Genomic DNA, 19,607 nt, shown 5'->3' with positions numbered 1-19,607 from the left:
AGACTTTTTAAAAGGTACTCCCAAAAACTTGTGGGCTGGCCTTAGCCCAGTCTTTCTCCGTGGTGTGTCACGTGCGTTGGTGACAGTCTGTCAGAGTCAACGGCGGCGTATGATTGGCTTACATATTTAAGAAAGGGCCCTCCCATAGGCTGTCCGAACACACGTCACTCCGATCAGCTGTTAGTGAGCCTCAACAATAACAAAGGGAACAGTTGGGACCTCGGAAAGGCTCGGAAAAGTAACGAACTGTGTAGCTCGGAATACAAAGGTCCGTGAACTTAATTTCTTCTGCGAAGAAAACTTTTTTTATATTTTCGAAAATAAACAATCTACCTCAAAGTCTTAAGGATTGTATCACTAACTATCCGTCCTTTGTTGTTCACACCTTTCCTTGCCGCAGGTGAGTTTTTTTTTTTGGGGGGGGGTCTCTTTGTTCTGTTGTTCAAAGAACACACAGTCCTGTTTTGCAATTCAATTATAGGCCGTTGTTGACATTAATTTATTTTCACTAGAACGATTTAGCAGAAATGCATAGCCTATTTCCACTGTTTTTATGCACCAACAGTGTTTTGTGTAGCAAAAATAAGATTCTCGGCCCATTTTTGCCAAATAAGAGTCAGACCGCAGTGTAATGAAACGTTATTATCATGGTAAGGTCTAGATGTCTACCTATCTATTGAAGGAGGAGTTATTTATATGCACAATACAGAATTGTACTTTTATGTTCAACTTTGCTGGCAGTTGAACATTGTAGGAGCTGCGACCCGCCCAAGAGGTGTAGGGTTACGCTATACACCCTCCGCTTGTATGCTAGTCAACAAACCATCCTGCAATCAGACAGCCTACCACGATTTGAAGTTGTAATTGAACCTAAAATATGCCGTGTTTTTTTTTACTGTATATGTAAATCAATCAATAAAATGTATTTATAAAGCCCCTTTTACACCAGCAGTTGTACAAAGTGCTTATACAGAAACCGAGCCTAAAACCCCAGAGAGCAGGAAATGTAGATGTAGAAGCACGTTGAACAGACAATAACTGAACATGTATTTATATTGTCAGTGATTTTATTTGTTTTATTACATAGCTAATATCAGGCATTTTGCTCTGGGTAGAACACTCTTGGAGAATATCCATATGACGTAATCGTTACTGCTCCTAACGTTCTCTGTTCCAAGGTGTCGACGACAGGCCTCCAACCACCAATCAACCATCCAAATACATACGACAAGAAAAGTATTGTCTATTGTGCTCTCACATAACCTACCGTTACAGTCCGTTAATAATAATATTCTGCCTTTTTAATGGACCCAATATCACGACGCTTCTTCAACCCCCCTCCTTGTTTGCTATCTGAATAGAGCCAGCGGTCTCGGAAGAAAACAATGCATGCAAGCGATATTTTGTTGAGGACGAACAGGTGCAGGAGATTATAACCCGGTTGCGCATTGGACATACTGTAGATAAAATCCCATAGAAAAGCCCTCACAGTCCCTCGACCTCATAGCACAGCTGCTAATGTTCTTTGTCGTTGAATCTAACAAATAAGAGGATATTGAATCAAAGAACGACGTGTTTGCATTCGCTTGCAGCCTACAAAGATGTCTGATTTTAAGTAATATATGACAAACTAATTTGGGCATAACGTGTATGTTTGCCTGTAGCCTACCTGGCAGACCAGTTTTTAGTTTTCTGTCAGGTCTACCAAACAGCTAACTTGTCATCTTTGAACATTATATAATAATAATATATAATATGCCATTTAGCATAAAGAAGCTACTGTAGTTCTCTCAGCTTTTCAGATCTTACAATCCCACAGATCTCGAATTATTGGGTGCACTGATCTGTATTTGTTTTCCATAAATGTGTACATACATACAACTCATAGTTTACAATTGCACTGACAAATGTGGCTTCACAGCAGGAATTCAATTTTGTCTGGCAGAATTATGCTTGTTGTGTAACACTGGTTTTGCTTCAGGTCAGGGGTCATAATCTCCCGAGTGGCGCAGTGCATCGCAGTGCTAGCTGTGCCACTAGAGATCCTGGTTCGAATCCAGGCTCTGTCGTAGCCGGCCGCGACCGGGAGACCCATGGGGCGGCGCACAGTTGGCCCAGCGTCGTCCAGGGTAGGGGAGGGAATGGCCGGCAGGGATGTAGCTCAGTTGGTAGAGCATGGCGTTTGCAACGCCAGGGTTGTGGGTTCGATTCCCATGGGGGGCCAGTATGAAAAAAATATATATAAAAAATAATGTATGCACTCACTAACTGTAAGTCGCTCTGGATAAGAGCGTCTGCTAAATGACTAAAATGTAAAAATGTAAATAATCTATGACCTGCAGTCAGTCTCACTGCAGGGCTGTGTCCCTGGTGTGTCAGTGTGGGGGTAGTAGTTAACGTTATCAGCATGAGGAAAATGCTGTCTGGCTTTTTACTTTCTAGTCAGTGGGACTGGAGGTCTAATTGCAAAGAAAGGTTAGACTTATACCACCAATACTGGGCTGTATGGTCAGAGTTGACCCCTAGGTGAAGATACAGCATAATCAGCACTATAGTGTGTGTTCTATAAAGGACCACCCAATCAGTGAACAAGCTGCTAGGTTACAGACCTGTCTATGTCAGTTGGCAGCTAGGTGATGATGGGTCTATTTTCATAATTGCCTTTTATGAGGGATGTCTGGTAGATAGGAAAATGATACCCCCACCTGTAAACATTTACAACCACAGATGGTGCCTCTTTGATGTTTGTGACAGTTGTAAAGGATCTGGCTATCCTTGGTTGTTTTTTTATTAGCGAGTGTTAGCGATATAGAAAATCTATTTTATTGACAGAGAGCGTTAATATTGAACTGTCCTCTAAAACTAGTAACCCAGAAATAAATATAGATGTCCTTCCAGTTGAGTCTAACCCATGTTTTCCTCCTGCCAATTGCCCAAAAGCCAAAGGATATTTGTATGCATCTCCCCCCTCCTTTTTCACACAGGTCTTTATAAGCTCATGTATATGGTCTCAAATGTGTCCCTCAAGTTCACAACGATTATTTCCTATTTCTCCCCCTCCCCTTTGTCTCTCAGGTCCTTTGTAATTTTGCACACGTCGAGGTGAGCTATGACCAGACTTTGCACGGCTCTCCTCAGATGATAGACATCCGTACCTTATTGAAGCACTTTAGCACCTGCAGCTGATGACCAAAGCGTCTGCTCCCCACCCTCGCCCCGGTCCTCGCACCGCTCAGCCCCCTCTTGGTCCCGCCGTACCCCCCCAAGGAGTCCCAGTATGTTCCAGAGGCTCACCAGCGTCCTGTTCGGGGACGATGTGGAGGAGGTGAGCCGAGGAGGTCCTGGAGAACAGGGCTTTGGCCAGAAGGAGGAGGATGAAGAGTGGATCCTGGTGGACTATCTGGGTGAGTTTCAGAACATACACACACACACACACAGAGACAGACAGACAGACAAACAGACAGACAGACAGACAGACACACACACAGACAAAACATTTCACAGACATAAACACAAACAAAAATGCAAATACACACTCTAAACACAAACAAACCCCTCACACACCATATCCTCCTGGTATCCATGTACAAAACGGTTCAGATGGGTTCAACAGTGAGCATCATTTCCATACAGTCACGTGTTGGGAACTTCACTACCTTTTAAAAAGTCAACACTGACTATATGCCACTTCTCTAGCCACTTTTGTTGTTTTTCCACTATGTAAGCATATTATCAGATATATACATCTTAAAAGCGTCTAAAAACTCACTTTATCAAACTGCTTGGCTATGCAATCCTTAGGTGCATTGTAGTCTCCATAAACCACCGCTTCATGCAGACGCAAACTAAGTTCACCTGCATTCACAAATGCAGACACAAGGATGCTACTCTAAGCCCTGGCAAGGTTCCCAGTATGTATACGCACAAAAACACATACACGTGTGCCCATACACACATGGCTCCACACATATACAGTATATAAATGCTGCTCAATAACACACACACACACACACACACCTGGCACACACTTGTTCTTTGGGGGGAAGGGAGTGCATCCAGTCCATCTGTCCCTGACACATCTCATATTCCACAAGCGTGTGAATATTCAAGGTGTGAGAGACTGAATCCTGCTGGCCCACTTCTGTACGGGGGGAGGGGAGGGTGGTGAAAGGGCTATGTGGCAGTATATGGGCAATATGTCTGTAAACGGGTCAAACAAAAGCATGGGGGGCTAAGGGGAGGAAGATCAAAATAGGCCCCGGTAGAGTTACCCTTCTGGCCTCTGAGGAGTGAGACGTGTGGGCAGACGGACCAGCAGAATTCCCCTCCAGAATTGACCCCAGTCGGTAACACAGTCTATGACCCAAACCACCAGGGATTCATGCATCCTGAATGCATTTATAGCGTCGTCTATCACACCATAATTCGTTATAGGAGTTGTGTAACATATGTAGCTCATGGGCTCATATGACAACCTTTGGAAATGCATTAAGGCTGAGAATGTGTTCATAATTCATTTTACACATAATTCATTACAGGTGTTCCATGTAAATGCTTAAATGCCTATAAAAGCATTCCTAATGCTTTACAAACAGGTGGTTGATATATTACTCTACAGTCCAGCACTGTAGCCTTACCCAAACTGTTATAACCCTTTGTTACTACATGATCATATAACAGTATTATATAATAATGATTCATCTGATCATCTTATTGTGAATCTCTAATATCAGATGATACATGGTATCATAAACCCTTTATTATGTGTCAGTTTTATATAACTGTTAGAGTGAATGCAGGAAGCAGACACTTGAGGTCAGATGTTTTGTCTCTGAAAGCATTGAATAATTCTTTCCTGCACAGACTTCAGTACAATGACCTATTTTACAGTAGGGATTGATTCCACACGCTTAGTGTGTACTATTTAGTGTGTAATTGCTGTATTCCTGGCACACTTCCAACACCTCAAGTTGCACTAGTCTCCTACTTCTTCTAAACTGCTAATCTATTATATCAATACTGTAGACTGCTTTCCTTCCCCCCTTCCTGCACACACACACATGCGCGCGCGCGCACACACACACACACACACACACACACACACACACACACACACACACACACACACACATACACACACACACAAGGTGGATGGTGAGATGATTACAGATCCTAATTAGCCTTACAGAGACAGTGATGAGGGATGTAAGCGGTTTTAGGGTTCTGCTGCGTTGCTTAGCGGCTAAGCGTGCCGATCACCCTAAAGGGTGTGTGTCGACACAGATGAGATTTACCATGTTTTTATTTTAGTAAACAAGGTGGCTGCACTGCCACTGACATGCGTGACAGAGAAAGATGAGGATGGAAACTGAAGTGTCCTTGGGAGTGGGTGTATTTATATCACACATAGACACCATAACACATCCACACACTCAGAAATGAACACACTGAGAAACACAACACATCTATATACACATCATCTGAAATGGAAAAAGAGGAAAACTTTCATGATCATACACACAAGGGAACACATCCAATACACATACACACACACATTATACACAAGAACACAGTAATACACGAGAACACAGTTATACACAAAGAACACAGTTATACACAAAGAACACTGTTATACACAAAGAACACAGTAATACACAGAGAACACAGTAATACACGAGAACACAGTAATACACGAGAATACATGTAATACACGAGAACACAGTTATACACGAGCACAGTTATACACGAGAACACAGTTATACACGAGAACACAGTTATACACGAGAACACAGTTATACACGAGAACACAGTTATACACAAAGAACACCGTTATACACAAAGAACACCGTTATACACAGAGAACACTGTTATACACAGAGAACACAGTTATACACAGAGAACACAGTTATACACAAAGAACACCGTTATACACAAAGAACACCGTTATACACAAACACACAAACATAGGAAAACCTCTACACACTCATACGTACATGCACACACTCAGGTGTTTGTCAGAGATTCTGTCCAAAAAAAGAGAGGAATTAAGTGTTGGCCAGACATCGGTGCAGGCTATTTTTAGTATAATGGCAACCCAGACAGAAATCTGCTGGCTTTGATTCCTGTCTGGTATCAAGTTGCTTTTTCCGTCATACTTCCCATATGGCAGAGTATTATTCTGACTTATTAGTGCCCTACTGACAGTAACACCACCAAGTCTCAAAGAAAGACATGCTATATAGCCCAGGGATGCAGTGAATGCATCTTCTCGCTCCAGCCAAACCACCTAATTCAACTTGATTCGATTTATTCTATTCAATCTATTCAAACGTAGTTTCTCTCCCAACCTTTTAAGCAGCATCACGAGTTGAGATAGTTAGCTAGTGGAAAAATGTGTTTTTGTGCATTCTAGAGTAGGGAAATACTGGAAAGCATTTGGCAGCAGTTTGGTAGAGGGAGTTGCTGAAGCTGCTTGACCCTATGAATGACAGATCTTGCGCACACACACTATAGTATCTTGGGTCATGCATGTTATTCTGACCGATAGAACACTGCTCTGTGCCTGTAGGGCTTTGACACCTATGCGTCAGGGGAAAATATTGTTTTTGTTTTGATCGCTAAAGCCACTCTCTCTGAGCCACATTGCCCCCTAAAGTCATGTCAGGGTATTGCATATTATTTGTCACCCCACCCAGGTTGAGCTCAAGAACTTCATATTGCATTTTTACATTTTGCTACAGGGAGTTGTTTTTTATATCACCAATTATAAAACTCAATGGTTGTATAACACATTTTCACACATATTCCCTACATGCTTTTGCAAACAGAAACATTCAATTTATTTTTTAAATGTTAATTGTACTGTTCCCTGCCTTTCTCCCCAGCCGAGGCCTGCTCCAGCCCTTGTGGTGACGGCCTGTCTGAGGTGGACCTGACTTCGGAGGAGGAGGAGGACCTTGTGGTAGTCCCTTCTCCCATCGCCAGCTCCCCCATCCGCTATGCCTCCTGCACCTCCCTGGACTCCACCGCTGGCACCGATGATGGGGGTCCTGAGGAAGAGGAGGAGGAAGAGGGGGGTTTCCAGCGCCTGGAGGCCTGTTCTCTAGAGGAGAGCTGGTTCGTCACTCCCCCACCCTGCTTCGGCGGGGGGAGGAGGGGAAAGCCTATGGTACTGGAGACCAGCCCCCTGGAGAACCTGCTGATAGAACACCCCAGCATGTCTGTGTACACCGCCCACAGTCCCCCACGACTCTCCCTCAACCTCCCCCTCTCCCTCAACCTCAATCTCAGCCTCCCCCCTGTTGACGCTCCTGCCGCCGTGGGCAAGGAGCCGGGACGACGTTCGCTTGACACCCCCCGCCACAGGTAGGACTTATTGCTGCAAAGATTCTGGCAGTAGTGTTACTGCACCTACATTTTGTGAATTTATGCTTCAACTATGGATTAACCAATCCAGCCCCCTTTCTGTCTCCCCTATAGGCCAGAGACAGTAGTGCAGCGCAGAGCCAGCCTCCATGCTGGCTGCTATGCGGCTGCCCTCTCAGCCCGGGCCTCAGGCCTCCTAGACCAGGCCCAGCAGCACGGACGCCTGGCCCAGAGGGTACGTGACGCCGCTCAGCGCCAGCTCCTCTCCCGCAACGCCCTGCGCCGCCTCAACCTGTTGCGTACTGGAGGGGCCAAGCAGGCCAAGACCACCACCACCTATCTACACCAGCCTGGCCAGAGGCACCTCAACTACTGAGGTCCTGGCCCTATCCCTTACCCTCCATCCATCAATTCATCCATCTGTCTCAACCTGGATCCACGCAAAGAGTACATCCTGCAACGTGCTCTCCATCTCCCCACTTCCTCCCTCCATCCACCGATCCTCCACTCTGGAATGAAGAGACGTGATGAGGATGTCTTCTTTAAGGACTCCTTTAGAATCAATGCCATAGATCACTTTACTCCGCTGCAGGTGCCCACCACCACATGGTAACTGGGAGAGACTGGTTCAATCAGACATTACACCTGTGGCGACACTCTCCGCTTTCACCTACTCTGCAATGGTTGTGTGACGTCATAGTGTGGCTGTATGCTGCCATAGAATGTCATTGATTGATATCATAGAGTTGCTTGTATGTTGTCATAGAGTGGTTGTGTGCTATCAGAAGAGGGTTTGTGGCTTAATAGAATGACTGTGATGTCTTTAGAGTAGGAGTAGGCATTTAGAAGAGGAGCATGTGTCTCACTTGTAATTAGGACAGTTTAACAAGGTTGTTTCTCATGCCCCTCCAATGAAATTGCTTCCTCTATTGTTTCCTGTCTTTTCGAATTTTGAGATGGAGATGCTCTGTCACTTCATGGCAAACTAATGTAATTTGTCATTCAGATGGCCACAACTTACTTTTCAAAATCAGCACCCCTCCTCTCTTGACTATGGGTGAACATGCCTTGAACTTAATAATTCAGTACTTTCACAATATTGTTTGAGAAAATGATGGTCAAATACTGGGTTAAATATCACTATACGCCTTGTTATAATAGTAGAATTTAAGATGAAAAATAAATAAATGTAAAATGTATTTAAAAAAACTTCCAAAATATTTTTTAAAAGAAAAAAACATATATTACATATCAGTATGAAGTTAGTATGAGTGTTTATCTGCATAGGTATGTTTGTAAGGAGCGGTTTGACTATGTTAGTGTGTGATTTGTTGCATGGTTGTATAGCGCTAGTCTCCAGACGTTGAGAAAACAGAAAAAAATGTGTTTTTGTATCTTATGTCATTGTTTGTTCTAAATCTCCAGTCTACTTCTCAGGGTCATAACCAATCACCTTTACACTTTACTAAAATGCAGATTACGTGATGGATGTTAATTGTCTTTGTACATACTGGAGACCTTTCAAATTTGTCATGGTGTGCTTTGCCTTGTGGTAATGTTTGTGATCAATGATTGACCTTTTAAAATAATAGTGTGCGTCTCGAGAAAATTGAATTTGAACGTTTGCTTGTCCAAGGACTGTGAAAATGAACTCTTACTCTCTCAATCGACTGTTAAAACCCACCACGATGGAGTGACACTGTTAGTCTTTTTCAATTTTGTTTATATATTTGTTCTGTGTACTTTCCATTGTTTTGAGTTTGATTTTTGCCCTGTTCTTTATTTGCTTAGTTACATAACTTAGTAATATTATGTTAAAATATTTAAACCAAAAAACTAGTAGTAAACTCTAACCTTGCAATAGTTTATATTACTATTGTTTTTGCTTTTACAGTATATTCTTCTTTACTTTAACAATGTTTGAAATTGTCAAGTTTGTGACAACATGAATCTGTGCACTCTAGTGGTAAGAAAGCACTGAGAGACACAACTCAAGAACACCTAAGTACATTTACATTTTAGTCATTTAGCAGACGCTCTTATCCAGAGCGACTTACAGTTAGTGAATACATATATTTTTATACTGCCCCCCCCCCCCCCCCAGCCTATTTAAGTTTCATAGAACCTCTAAAAGTCAAGTATCCAGGCAAACTCAATAATTTATGTTGTTTTGACCTTATATTATGACCTAATTTCATCTGTTTCTTTGTACTTATTGGGGGAAATGCACAGTACATACATACTCAGATGTATTTAGCATGGTAGCATCAAGAAGCACTAAGAAGGTTTTGTTTTGTCTAGATAGATGTAAACTGATTATAGTGAAGTGATTTAAGCCTAGCCATTGTATTTGTGTAACTTTTTTATTTTCAAATGTCTCCGATTGCAACACTTGCATCATTTGACGCGTTAATTTTTGTACTGCATTGTGACACGGGCAACATGACGAAGGGAATGGAGGAGATTACAAAATCCTCATTTTTGATGTGTGAAGCTGGAAGGAGCCATTTTGTTTCTGTCCTCAGCTGTCTGAGCTCTTGATGATAATAACAGGGATTTGTATTTTGTTTTATGCCTTGAATTTGTTGTGGTCACGTGCCTTCCAGGTTAAACAGTATAATGACAATGCATTAATGAAGAACTTGAACTCTTGTCCAAAGGGACAACACATACAAAAGCAAATCAACTATGCACACAGGAGGTAGCTTCTCTCCGTGAACCACCCAGCCCATGTACAGATTTTATACACAAATGTAGCAAACCTGTTTTCTCCTGTGTGAAGACTATTTGGTGGCATTTTTTTTTTTTTTACTAAGTGTTAGACTTTTGCTTTGATTTATTTTACTGGAATAATACAGCACTTTGCCAAAAAAGTGTAGGAATTTGAGCGTTAACTGTTATTTATCTACTTAACTGATCGCATTTATTTGTATTTTGGACGTATGAGAGATCAATTCACTCTGTTTTGATGGTCAGCTAAATTAGCAAAAGAGAATGTGGTGGTCTGTTCTAAAACTAATACATGATCTGTTGTCATGATGTAAGCCACAGTCTACAATAAATGTTTTCATACACATACTCTCCCGTTTCTGTCCATTTGATCCATTTAACCTATATTCTACCAGGTTTATTCAACTATGATGAAATCTCTTTTGCAAGAAAGACCCACATCTAGCCTACAGATAATTTCCAAACCAAGCCCTTTATGGCACTGAGCTGAGACAGCTATGATGATACTTTCAGTATGACATTCTCATGAGTTCTGACTACATACAGTGCCTTGCAAAAGTATTCATCCCACTTGGCATTTTTCCTATTTTGTTGCATTACAACCTGTAATTTAAATGGATTTTTATTTGGATTTCATGTAATGGACATACACAAAATAGTCCAAATTGGTGAAGTGAAATGAAAAAAATAACTTGTTTCAAAAAAATCAATAACGGAAAAGTGGTGCGTGCATATGTATTCACCCCCTTTGCTATGAAGCCCCTAAATAAGATCTGGTGCAACCAATTACCTTCAGAAGTCACAGAATTAGTTAAATAAAGTCCACCTGTGTGCAATCTAAGTGTCACATGATCTGTCACATGATCTCAGTATATATACACCTGTTCTGAAAGGCCCAGAGTCTGCCACACCACGAAGCAAGGGGCACCACCAAGCAAGCGGCACCATGAAGACCAAGGAGCTCTCCAAACAGGTCAAGGACAAAGTTGTGGAGAAGTACAGATTAGGTTTGGGTTATAAAAAAACATCCCACGGATCACCATTAAATCCATTATAAAAAATGGAAAGAATATGGCACCACAACAAACCTGCCAAGAGAGGGCCGCCCACCAAGACTCACGGACCAGGCAAGGAGGGCATTAATCATAGAGGCAACAAAGAGACCAAAGATAACCCTGAAGGAGCTGCAAAGCTCCACAGCGGAGATTGGAGTATCTGTCCATAGGACCACTTTAAGCCGTACACTCCACAGAGCTGGGCTTTACGGAAGAGTGGCCAGATAAAAGCCATTGCTTATAGAAAAAAATAAGCAAACACGTTTGGTGTTCGCCAAAATCCATGTGGGAGACTCCCCAAACATATGGAAGAAGGTACTCTTGTCAGATGAGACTAAAATTGAGCTTTTTGGCCATCAAGGAAAACACTATGTCTGGCGCAAACCCAACACCTCTCATCACCCCGAGAACACCATCCCCACAGTGAAGCATGGTGGTGGCAGCATGATGCTGTGGGGATGTTTTTAATCGGCAGGGACTGGGAAACTGGTCAGAATTGAAGGAATGATGGATGGCGCTAAATACAGGGAAATATTTCAGTCTTCCAGAGATTTGAGACTGTGACGGAGGTTCACCTTCCAGCAGGACAATGACCCTAAGCATACTGCTAAAGCAACACTCGAGTGGTTTAAGGGGAAACATTTAAATGTCTTGGAATGGCCTAGTCAAAGCCCAGACCTCAATCCAATTGAGAATCTGTCGTATGACTTAAAGATTGCTGTACACTAGCGGAACCCATCCAACTTGAAGGAGCTGGAGCAACTTGAAGGAGCAGCCCACTTGAAGAATGGGCAAAAATCCCAGCGGCTAGATGTGCCAAGTTTATAGAGACATACCTCCAAGAGACTTGCAGCTATAATTACTGCAAAAGGTGGCTCTACAAAGTATTGACTTGGGGTGGGGGGATACAAACCCCAAAAAATATATTTTAATTCCAGGTTGTAAGGCAACAAAATAGGAAAAATGCCAAGGGGGGTGAATACTTTCGCAAGCCACTGTAACAGCTTTGCACAGCAATATTAAAGCCTAATAAAACGTTTAAAATATGGACTTTATCAAACAATTGAGAATAATGAGTTATCACAAATGTTAGATTTTTCAGTATTTAAAACTCAACTCAAACATCTGACCAATCACAACAGAGCAAAGTAGTTGCCAGGAAGATCTTCAATAACTATTACAAACAAACAACTGATTCAACACTTTAGAAAATAAACAGTGACACAGAAGATAATAACTCTGATAAAATAATCCTATACACTTGTTTTAAAGGCTATAAAATTTAGTAATTACTAATGTTTATTGTGTGTTGAAATCTGAGGGGTATACTACAAGTTGGCCAGCTCAGCAACCAGAAATAACTGTTGATTTTCTGATTCATTGAGAAAGCTAAACTTTATGCTTTTGGTTGTTGAGTCAATTAGACCATGCCCATTTCAAGCTTATATTTATAAAAAAATAAGTTATTTCAGAATATTTAGGCATGTAACTCCTTGATCCTGCTTTACTATATACGGTATAGGCAAACATGGTTTAGTAAGAAACTGTGGTATACGTATACATGATACTACCCTCTGGGAGTAGATGTCACTATTTGGACGGGTCCAGCATTCTTATCTTTGTATGACAAATAATGCATTAGCTAGAAGAGGAGAGAAAAAAGCTTCAACTTAGCTCAATGTATGTACAATAACAATAAGCATATAATCTATGCGTTGAAACGTGTAAGAATCTTCCTGTTTCAATATGACAGTGCTCAATGCTGTCTTCATCTCGGGTTGTTTACATTTTGAAGGAAGACCACGTTGTTTCTCCTGACCCTCCTCTGATTGGCTAAGCGAGTTTGAAACCCCTCCCATAGGTGGACCTGTAATACGGAAGTGTTTTTCTTGCAGCGAAAAAATAAGAAAATAGAGCATAAACGTGTTTTTATATATACTTGACCACGTGTAAAGGCTACCTCAATGCCTACTGCGTCATTTAAGGTTAACCGGAAAATAAGGAAAGCGCCCTTTCCCCCCCAAAATATAAATGAAACCCCTCTTGTGCAAAGTATATCCGCCATCCATACAAAGTCGATGAGTGAAAGTATCTAATAATGGTCACAAACACGTGATCAAATGTATTAACTCCTGGGAAATAAAACAGAACGTTTGCTTTCTTATTTGCAATAAATGGAATTCAGATTTGAACATTTAGCGCGTTTAAATGAACCGGGAACACACATGCGCACTTGCCATGGAATGGTCAGATATATAAAGATTGGCGCTGGCGCGCCAGCTGATCATTATTCGTTCATTCATTTCTGAGGGTAAGGAGCTGGCGAGGAGTTGTTTGCTTATTTAGCTAGCTATGTATTTCAGGAGTTTATTCAGAAAATTATTGGTACTATTACTGGTAAAGGTATTATGTCGATGAGGAACATTCCGTTTATTGGGTTATTATTATATTTTTGTCAAAAAATCTGGAAAAGGAACCAAATGGCAAGAGAGACTGGTAACGTTAACAAACAAGTTGGTTGCAAACTATCTGGCTAACATTAGTTAGCTTATTTGATAAGACAATACATATGTTTCTTCACATTGGTTTGAAGCTGTGTTCTTTGTTATCAACTTTGCTTGATATTTAACGTTAGCATGCAAGCCACCACTGCTTTTCAGGGACGTGGCAAAAAGATAAGTTAGGCAGTAACTTGGCTAGCCAGCAAACTACATAATCATGCTAATTCTACCTAGCAATGTTGAATTATTGCATGTTGCAATACATTCTTACTTTAAGTGTCATATCCTTTTTTCTATTTATATAAACTTTTTATGTTGGTATATTGGAGGTAAAGTCGGCTCACTGGTGAGCTAACTGTTACTGTAGCTAGCCATACTGTCCAAATCCTCCCGCTTCGAGAAATTGGCGCGTAGTTGGGTTTCACAAACATCAAAAATAATTATCATATGGTTACTTTTGTTAACAATAACCATATAAGTTCCTACCAGGGCTTCTGACTTAACATTGGGACTACGGATACAGTAGATTTTATGCAATTTGTGGCAGATTTCTTTGTGGAAATGAGGACGGTAGTCACAAGCTCAACCCTCTACCCATTTGGCATGCCTTTTTTACCGCCGGAAAAAACAGCCTATTATTATCCAATCATGTTTTGGACTTGTGAAGATAGTTTTAGAGAGCTTGTACAAATAATGCATTTCTTTGCCATTTTAACAATGTTTTTGACCCGTCTCCTTTTCAGTGGAACTCTGAAGCCTTCAATTGACAGAATGTCTAACGTTAGACGCAGGTATGGGAAGCCACACTGTAATAAAGCCTCATTATAAACAAGCATGATTGCAAGCTAGCTATAAATTGATTATTTGTACATGTTTGTAACAATTTGTATGGTGACCGCTTGCTGTAGCTAAATTGTCTGTCCTTTCAGTGGTCGCATCACATTGCAAGCAAGAGATGAGAACGCACTAGAACAGAATGTCAAGATAACGCGAAAAAGAAAATCTGAGGTTTGTTCAATTAGTTAATAGTGTATTATTTTTAACCATTAGTGTAGCGTTATTGTTTTTATTGGTCTGTCGCCAAATAAGAACTATAGCTAATTGTAATGTCCATATACTTTTCAGCCATCCAAAAAGATGCCACCCGCAGTGAAGAAACAAAGCTATGAAATACAGGTTGGTTGCTTGTTTATTCAATCAATTACCAAGTTGTGCCAGTGAATGATGACTGTAAAACATGTGGGAGAATATAGGGGTAAACTATGGTAAAAATCGCATGGATGTAGAAGTCATTTTTGATGAGACCTAACTAGTTGGTTGTGTGTATGTCGAGTTATTATCTGTGTCAGTGGGTTAGACAACGCGCAATAACCCCGCGTTTTGTCTGTCCCTCCCTTTCTCCTCCACCCGCCTAATCTCGCTCACATCGGATTCTTTGTTTTGTTTACACTATGGAACGTTGCATAAATACCCTTTTCTGTCGCCATTAAAATGAGCATTCTCTTTTCGATGTTATTTAAGTTCACATGAATACTATAGCTTTGAACAGTTTGGTAGTTTTCACTGTGTTGGAGCATGCTGTGACCTCTATTTGTTAATGGGGGTTCTGTTGGCTATATGGACTTTTCACTTGGTAAATGCATGCTTATTTATTTATATCTGCATTAGCTGCTTATGTGACTATATGCTGATGAAAAGAGATTGAATTTGGTGCCCTTTCTCTCTCTAGAAACGGTGGTCAGAGGAAGGGGCCAGTCCGTGTGTCCTCGTAGAAACGCCACACAAGGAGCTGGAGATGACCAGAGACCTGTCTGGCTTCCAGCAGTTCCGATTCAAGAACATCTTCATCAAGACCTCACCGCTGCCCTGCCTCAGGTACTGTGTGTGTGTTGAAGGGGCTTAGCCCAAATGGCTTTTACACCTCAATAGAGTGGCAATTGCTCCCCCTCTCATGCAGACGCTCCATGTCTTTGTTCCTAAAGTGTCGTCCCCCCAACGCTACTGAGAAACTCTGAATATGTAATGTTTTAGTGGCAACTCTACTCACCTTAGCCGCTTGGCTAATATGTGTCAATGCAACTCTTACATACAAGATCAGGGTGGCACTCAGTAGACCTGCAACTAGAGAAACTTTAGAAATGAGCTGCTCTGAACTTTTTGCGTCTTCTCCTGTTTGTAGCTATTGATGACAAACAAATTCATTGTCTGGTGTTGGGCCTCATAGTCCATGCGAGTGCACACTGGACGTCCTGTTAAGACCTGTGTGTTGTTTCCACTTGGCAGCTGGGCTAGCTCAGATGACGTGTGGATTAAGATGCTGAACAAGGAGCTGAAGTATGTCCATGACAAGGGCTTCCTACAGCAGCACCCCAAACTAAAGCCCAAGATGAGGGCCATTCTCCTGGACTGGCTTCTAGAGGTATGTGTGTCTCTGAAACGTCTTGCTGTACTCTATACCATCTTGGGCCTATTACATGAACCTATCTATATGCCCTTGTTTACACCTGATTTTGGATTTGTAATGACTGGATACGCATGAGCGAAATGTCTGATACTCTGCCTCCATAGTTATTACCTCAGGGGTTCTACCTCTCAAATACTTTGACTTCTTTACTATAGTGCCCCAGGATCTGTACAGAGACGGTGACTGATTTCTAACCCATCCCTGTTTTCTCCCGTGTTGTAGGTGAGTGAGGTGTACACTCTGCATCGAGAGACTGCTTATCTGGCTCAGGACTACTTTGACCGCTTCATGCTGACACAGGACGATATGGAGAAGGACCGACTGCAGCTCATAGGAATCACAGCCCTCTTCATCGCATCTAAGATAGAGGTAGGTGTAATGTCCTCCATTTTCATGCTCTTCTGGATTGCGACCACTGCTTTAGTTTATACCATGTCATAACAAATTAATAACAAGATGGCATTCGCTCCATTTATTTTTCTCAAGTCTAATCGTTCCCCCTCCTTACGCCGCTCAGGAAATCTACCCCCCAAAGCTCCATGAGTTTGCCTATGTTACTGACGGAGCCTGTGAGGAAGAGGCCATCCTGGAGATGGAACTTGTCATGTTGAAGGTAAGAACCCCCTGTTCCCAACTTTGCACTGTTCTAATTCAGTTGTCCCACATTACTTAATGACTCATCTCATCCATCAGGCGCTGAACTGGGACCTGTGTCCAGAGACGGTGATCACATGGCTGAAGCTCTATGCTCAGGTGGAGTCCCTAAAGGATGGCCTCAACTTCCTGGTACCTCAGTTCTCTCAGGACACCTACATCCAGATCACACAGGTGAGTCCACCAGCCCCCTCTGCAGCTTTTACAGTTTCTCCTACCAACACTTGACTGTCATGGAAGATTTTAGATTCCCTATAACCGTTTTAATGGTTGTCCTGGTCTCTATTCATGTTCCAGCTTTTAGACCTGGCCATACTGGACATCAACTCTCTGGACTACCAGTATGGGATACTGGCCGCTGCTGCCTTCTGTCATTTCTTCTCATTTGACGTCGTCCACAAAGTATCAGGTAAGCATTGATTTGGCATCGTGTACATTGTTATTGAGATATGGCCCCACTCTAGAACTCCACAGCCTCCTGTGTGTTATTACATAGTTACTAATGTTGTCTGTGTGTTTCTGTGCAGGTCTGACGTGGGATAGTATTGCTCCCTGTGTCCGGTGGATGACCCCCTTCATGCGCACGGTCAGCGCCTGTCCCAGAGCAGAGCTCAAGGACTTTAAGAAAGTGACGTCTGACGACAGACACAACATCCAGACCCACGTAGACTACCTGTCCATGCTGGTGAGTTCTTACACCACCTGTCAGGGGCTGGAATGGGTCAAGTGTTCAAAGAAAACAACCAGAATGGCTGTTTCGAGTATCTCTACCGGTGTTTGGGAGTAGCAAGTCTCTTTTACCCAGAAATGTATTGCAGCCATCTTGGTGATGCATGGGCAGACATTTTGTGCTAGAATGTAATATTTTTCAAGTGTAAGAATAAAACTGCTCATACAAATGTTTATTGTTTTGAATGAATCGTCTTTTCTGTTGCAGAGTGAAGCTCACCAGAGGCAACCGGACAGCCTAGACCGACTATCACCTGCCGCCATTGTAGGGATATTGACTCCACCAAAAAGCACAGAGAAACCAGCCAATCACTGAGCCCCAGGGTCTCCTCACTTATCTTCTGACTAACCAGATGAAAGGAGAATTACCTAGACGTCACGCCTGACCAACCAGAGGCCGGGAAACTGAACTACGGAACCTCATCCTCACGTGACCAATCAAATTTGCTTTTGGTAATAACACACCTTTGTGTAGCATGTTAAGATGCGTTATTTTACTTTAAATACCAAGCTGGATATCAGAGTATATGCAGTACAGCCATGGTAATCAGATCATGGTTAATATATTGACTTATTTTGTGAAATGATTGCAACAAAGACCCTGTTCTCGCAATCTTAATCCCCAGAATTTGAATTTTACATGGAGATCATTTGAGTTGACTCAAGTCAAATCTTCCTCCATAGGAAGGCATGTCTGCTGCTCCCCTTCTGTTACTTGAAGCTGAATATTTCAAGACATGGTATGTTTGGTAGCTAAAAAGCTAAATATTTTATTTGAGGTGAATTGGTACCTAAAACAGTTGAGTTGCTCAACTCAAGTCTCTTAACATCGTGTTATCATGTGTATTTAGTGCTGTATAGTCTAACTCTGGATACTCCTGGAAAAGCTCAGCCATACAATAACACTTAAAGGAGTATTGGTGTTAGTTGTATGCTATGGTGACATTTGAGCTATTTGAAAGGGTAGTGCGGAGTTAACTATTTGCTATACAACCTTTCTTAAACACCATTTTTGAACGCACATATTCTCTCCACACTGTGAACGACTCATTTCCGTGTGCCATTGATGCATTGTGATGCATTCTCATACCACAAAACACATTCCTGGAAAACTTGACTTCAGTAGTTTGACTTAGACCTTTTTGACCAACTTACAATTGTACGGAATTTTAACATTGTATTTATTTGTCCATTTAAGCCTTACAATGTTTTTATGTCCATATATACATTCTTCATAGGGCTGTGAATTCAGTTCTTTAACAATGCCAAAGGCAAACTATTTAAGTCACGGGATGCATGTTTATTTATGATTTTAATGTTATGTGGAAAAACCATGTATAATGCAGTTACATATTAAATGTTATGTTCGTAGTTTTGCGCTAGCCTGTCCGAGGTGCCTTAGTTGAACTAGAATGGCGATTAAATTGTGATGTGAAGACTTGGGAGCCCAGCTGCTCGAGTGCAGGGCTCTAACCAGTCTGTCCAGCAAACCTGTGACTGTAAACTGAAACCTTCAGTATTGGGCAGACGCCTGCTGATGCAGCAGTATACAAAGACCCATGTTTAAACTGTAAATAAATTAAATAGTAATGTGTATATGTTATGTACATAAAATTAAAGTTCTGTTTTCTAATGGAAATATGAAATGTATTGAATAAATGAAATAGAAATTGGCACATTTAGCCTGCTTTGTTTATTGTTGACATTGGAATGGCTGCATTTGCCTAGTACTTTTTTGACTATGGTTTGTTGAATTCTTGTGAATTGGAGAGGGAGTGCCATTTACAACTGGTCTAACTTGAATCAGAATGGAGCCACAAGAGTGTGGCGTGTGCATCACCTTGGCTTCCTCCCATATGAAAAAAGCAACTTTTCACGGATAGAATGGTGGGGTGTTATAAAGATGAGGAGAGGCCTGCACTTTTAACATGTGCTTTGCATTACTACAGTATCCTTATCGTTAGGCCTCATGAGTATTGTCTTGGGCCTGGCATTTTAGTTCATGTTTACACATGCCATGGGAGTGTGTGTGTCTACTGTGGGGGGGGGGGGGGGGGGGGGGGGGGAGCTTCACGATTCCTCTCGAGTGACAGGCGGTGTAAAAGAAGC

General features: G+C 41.8%; 3 protein-coding genes across 3 annotated transcripts in view; 2 read left to right on the top strand and 1 right to left on the bottom strand.

Annotated features, from left to right (window-relative positions):
• Positions 1–19,607, bottom strand: part of LOC311126543 (NADH dehydrogenase (ubiquinone) complex I, assembly factor 6-like) — a 308,710-nt gene that overhangs the window by 49,687 nt on the left and 239,416 nt on the right. The gene's annotated exons all lie outside the window — the stretch shown is intronic.
• Positions 119–10,443, top strand: LOC311109725 (tumor protein p53-inducible nuclear protein 1-like). The gene is given in 5 exon segments (XM_084152695.1): positions 119–400; positions 3,076–3,252; positions 3,255–3,404; positions 6,885–7,365; positions 7,480–10,443. Coding segments are annotated over 4 exon segments (960 nt in total). The 5' UTR covers positions 119–400; positions 3,076–3,185; the 3' UTR covers positions 7,742–10,443.
• Positions 13,433–19,173, top strand: LOC311115320 (G1/S-specific cyclin-E2-like). The gene is made up of 12 exons (XM_084157295.1): positions 13,433–13,461; positions 14,395–14,442; positions 14,581–14,659; positions 14,777–14,827; positions 15,381–15,526; positions 15,935–16,070; positions 16,338–16,484; positions 16,633–16,728; positions 16,809–16,943; positions 17,067–17,178; positions 17,297–17,454; positions 17,707–19,173. The coding sequence occupies exons 2-12, from the start codon at positions 14,423–14,425 to the stop codon at positions 17,812–17,814; spliced, it is 1,188 nt and encodes a 395-aa protein (XP_084013421.1). The 5' UTR covers positions 13,433–13,461; positions 14,395–14,422; the 3' UTR covers positions 17,815–19,173.

This window comes from Coregonus lavaretus, assembly GCF_964263955.1.
Source record: "Coregonus lavaretus genome assembly, chromosome: 3".
Taxonomy (NCBI): Eukaryota; Metazoa; Chordata; class Actinopteri; order Salmoniformes; family Salmonidae; genus Coregonus; species Coregonus lavaretus.
The sequence above is the reverse complement of the archived record's forward strand: the minus strand, read 5'-3'. Positions and strand labels throughout refer to the sequence as shown.

Excerpts from the sequence above, each read along its gene's own strand:
- LOC311115320 (XM_084157295.1), top strand. The coding sequence starts at position 14,423 with ATGTCTAACGTTAGACGCAG. Across the intron at positions 14,443-14,580 it reads ATGTCTAACGTTAGACGCAG|TGGTCGCATCACATTGCAAG; the intron begins GTATGGGAAGCC and ends CTGTCCTTTCAG. Across the intron at positions 17,455-17,706 it reads TAGACTACCTGTCCATGCTG|AGTGAAGCTCACCAGAGGCA; the intron begins GTGAGTTCTTAC and ends TTTCTGTTGCAG.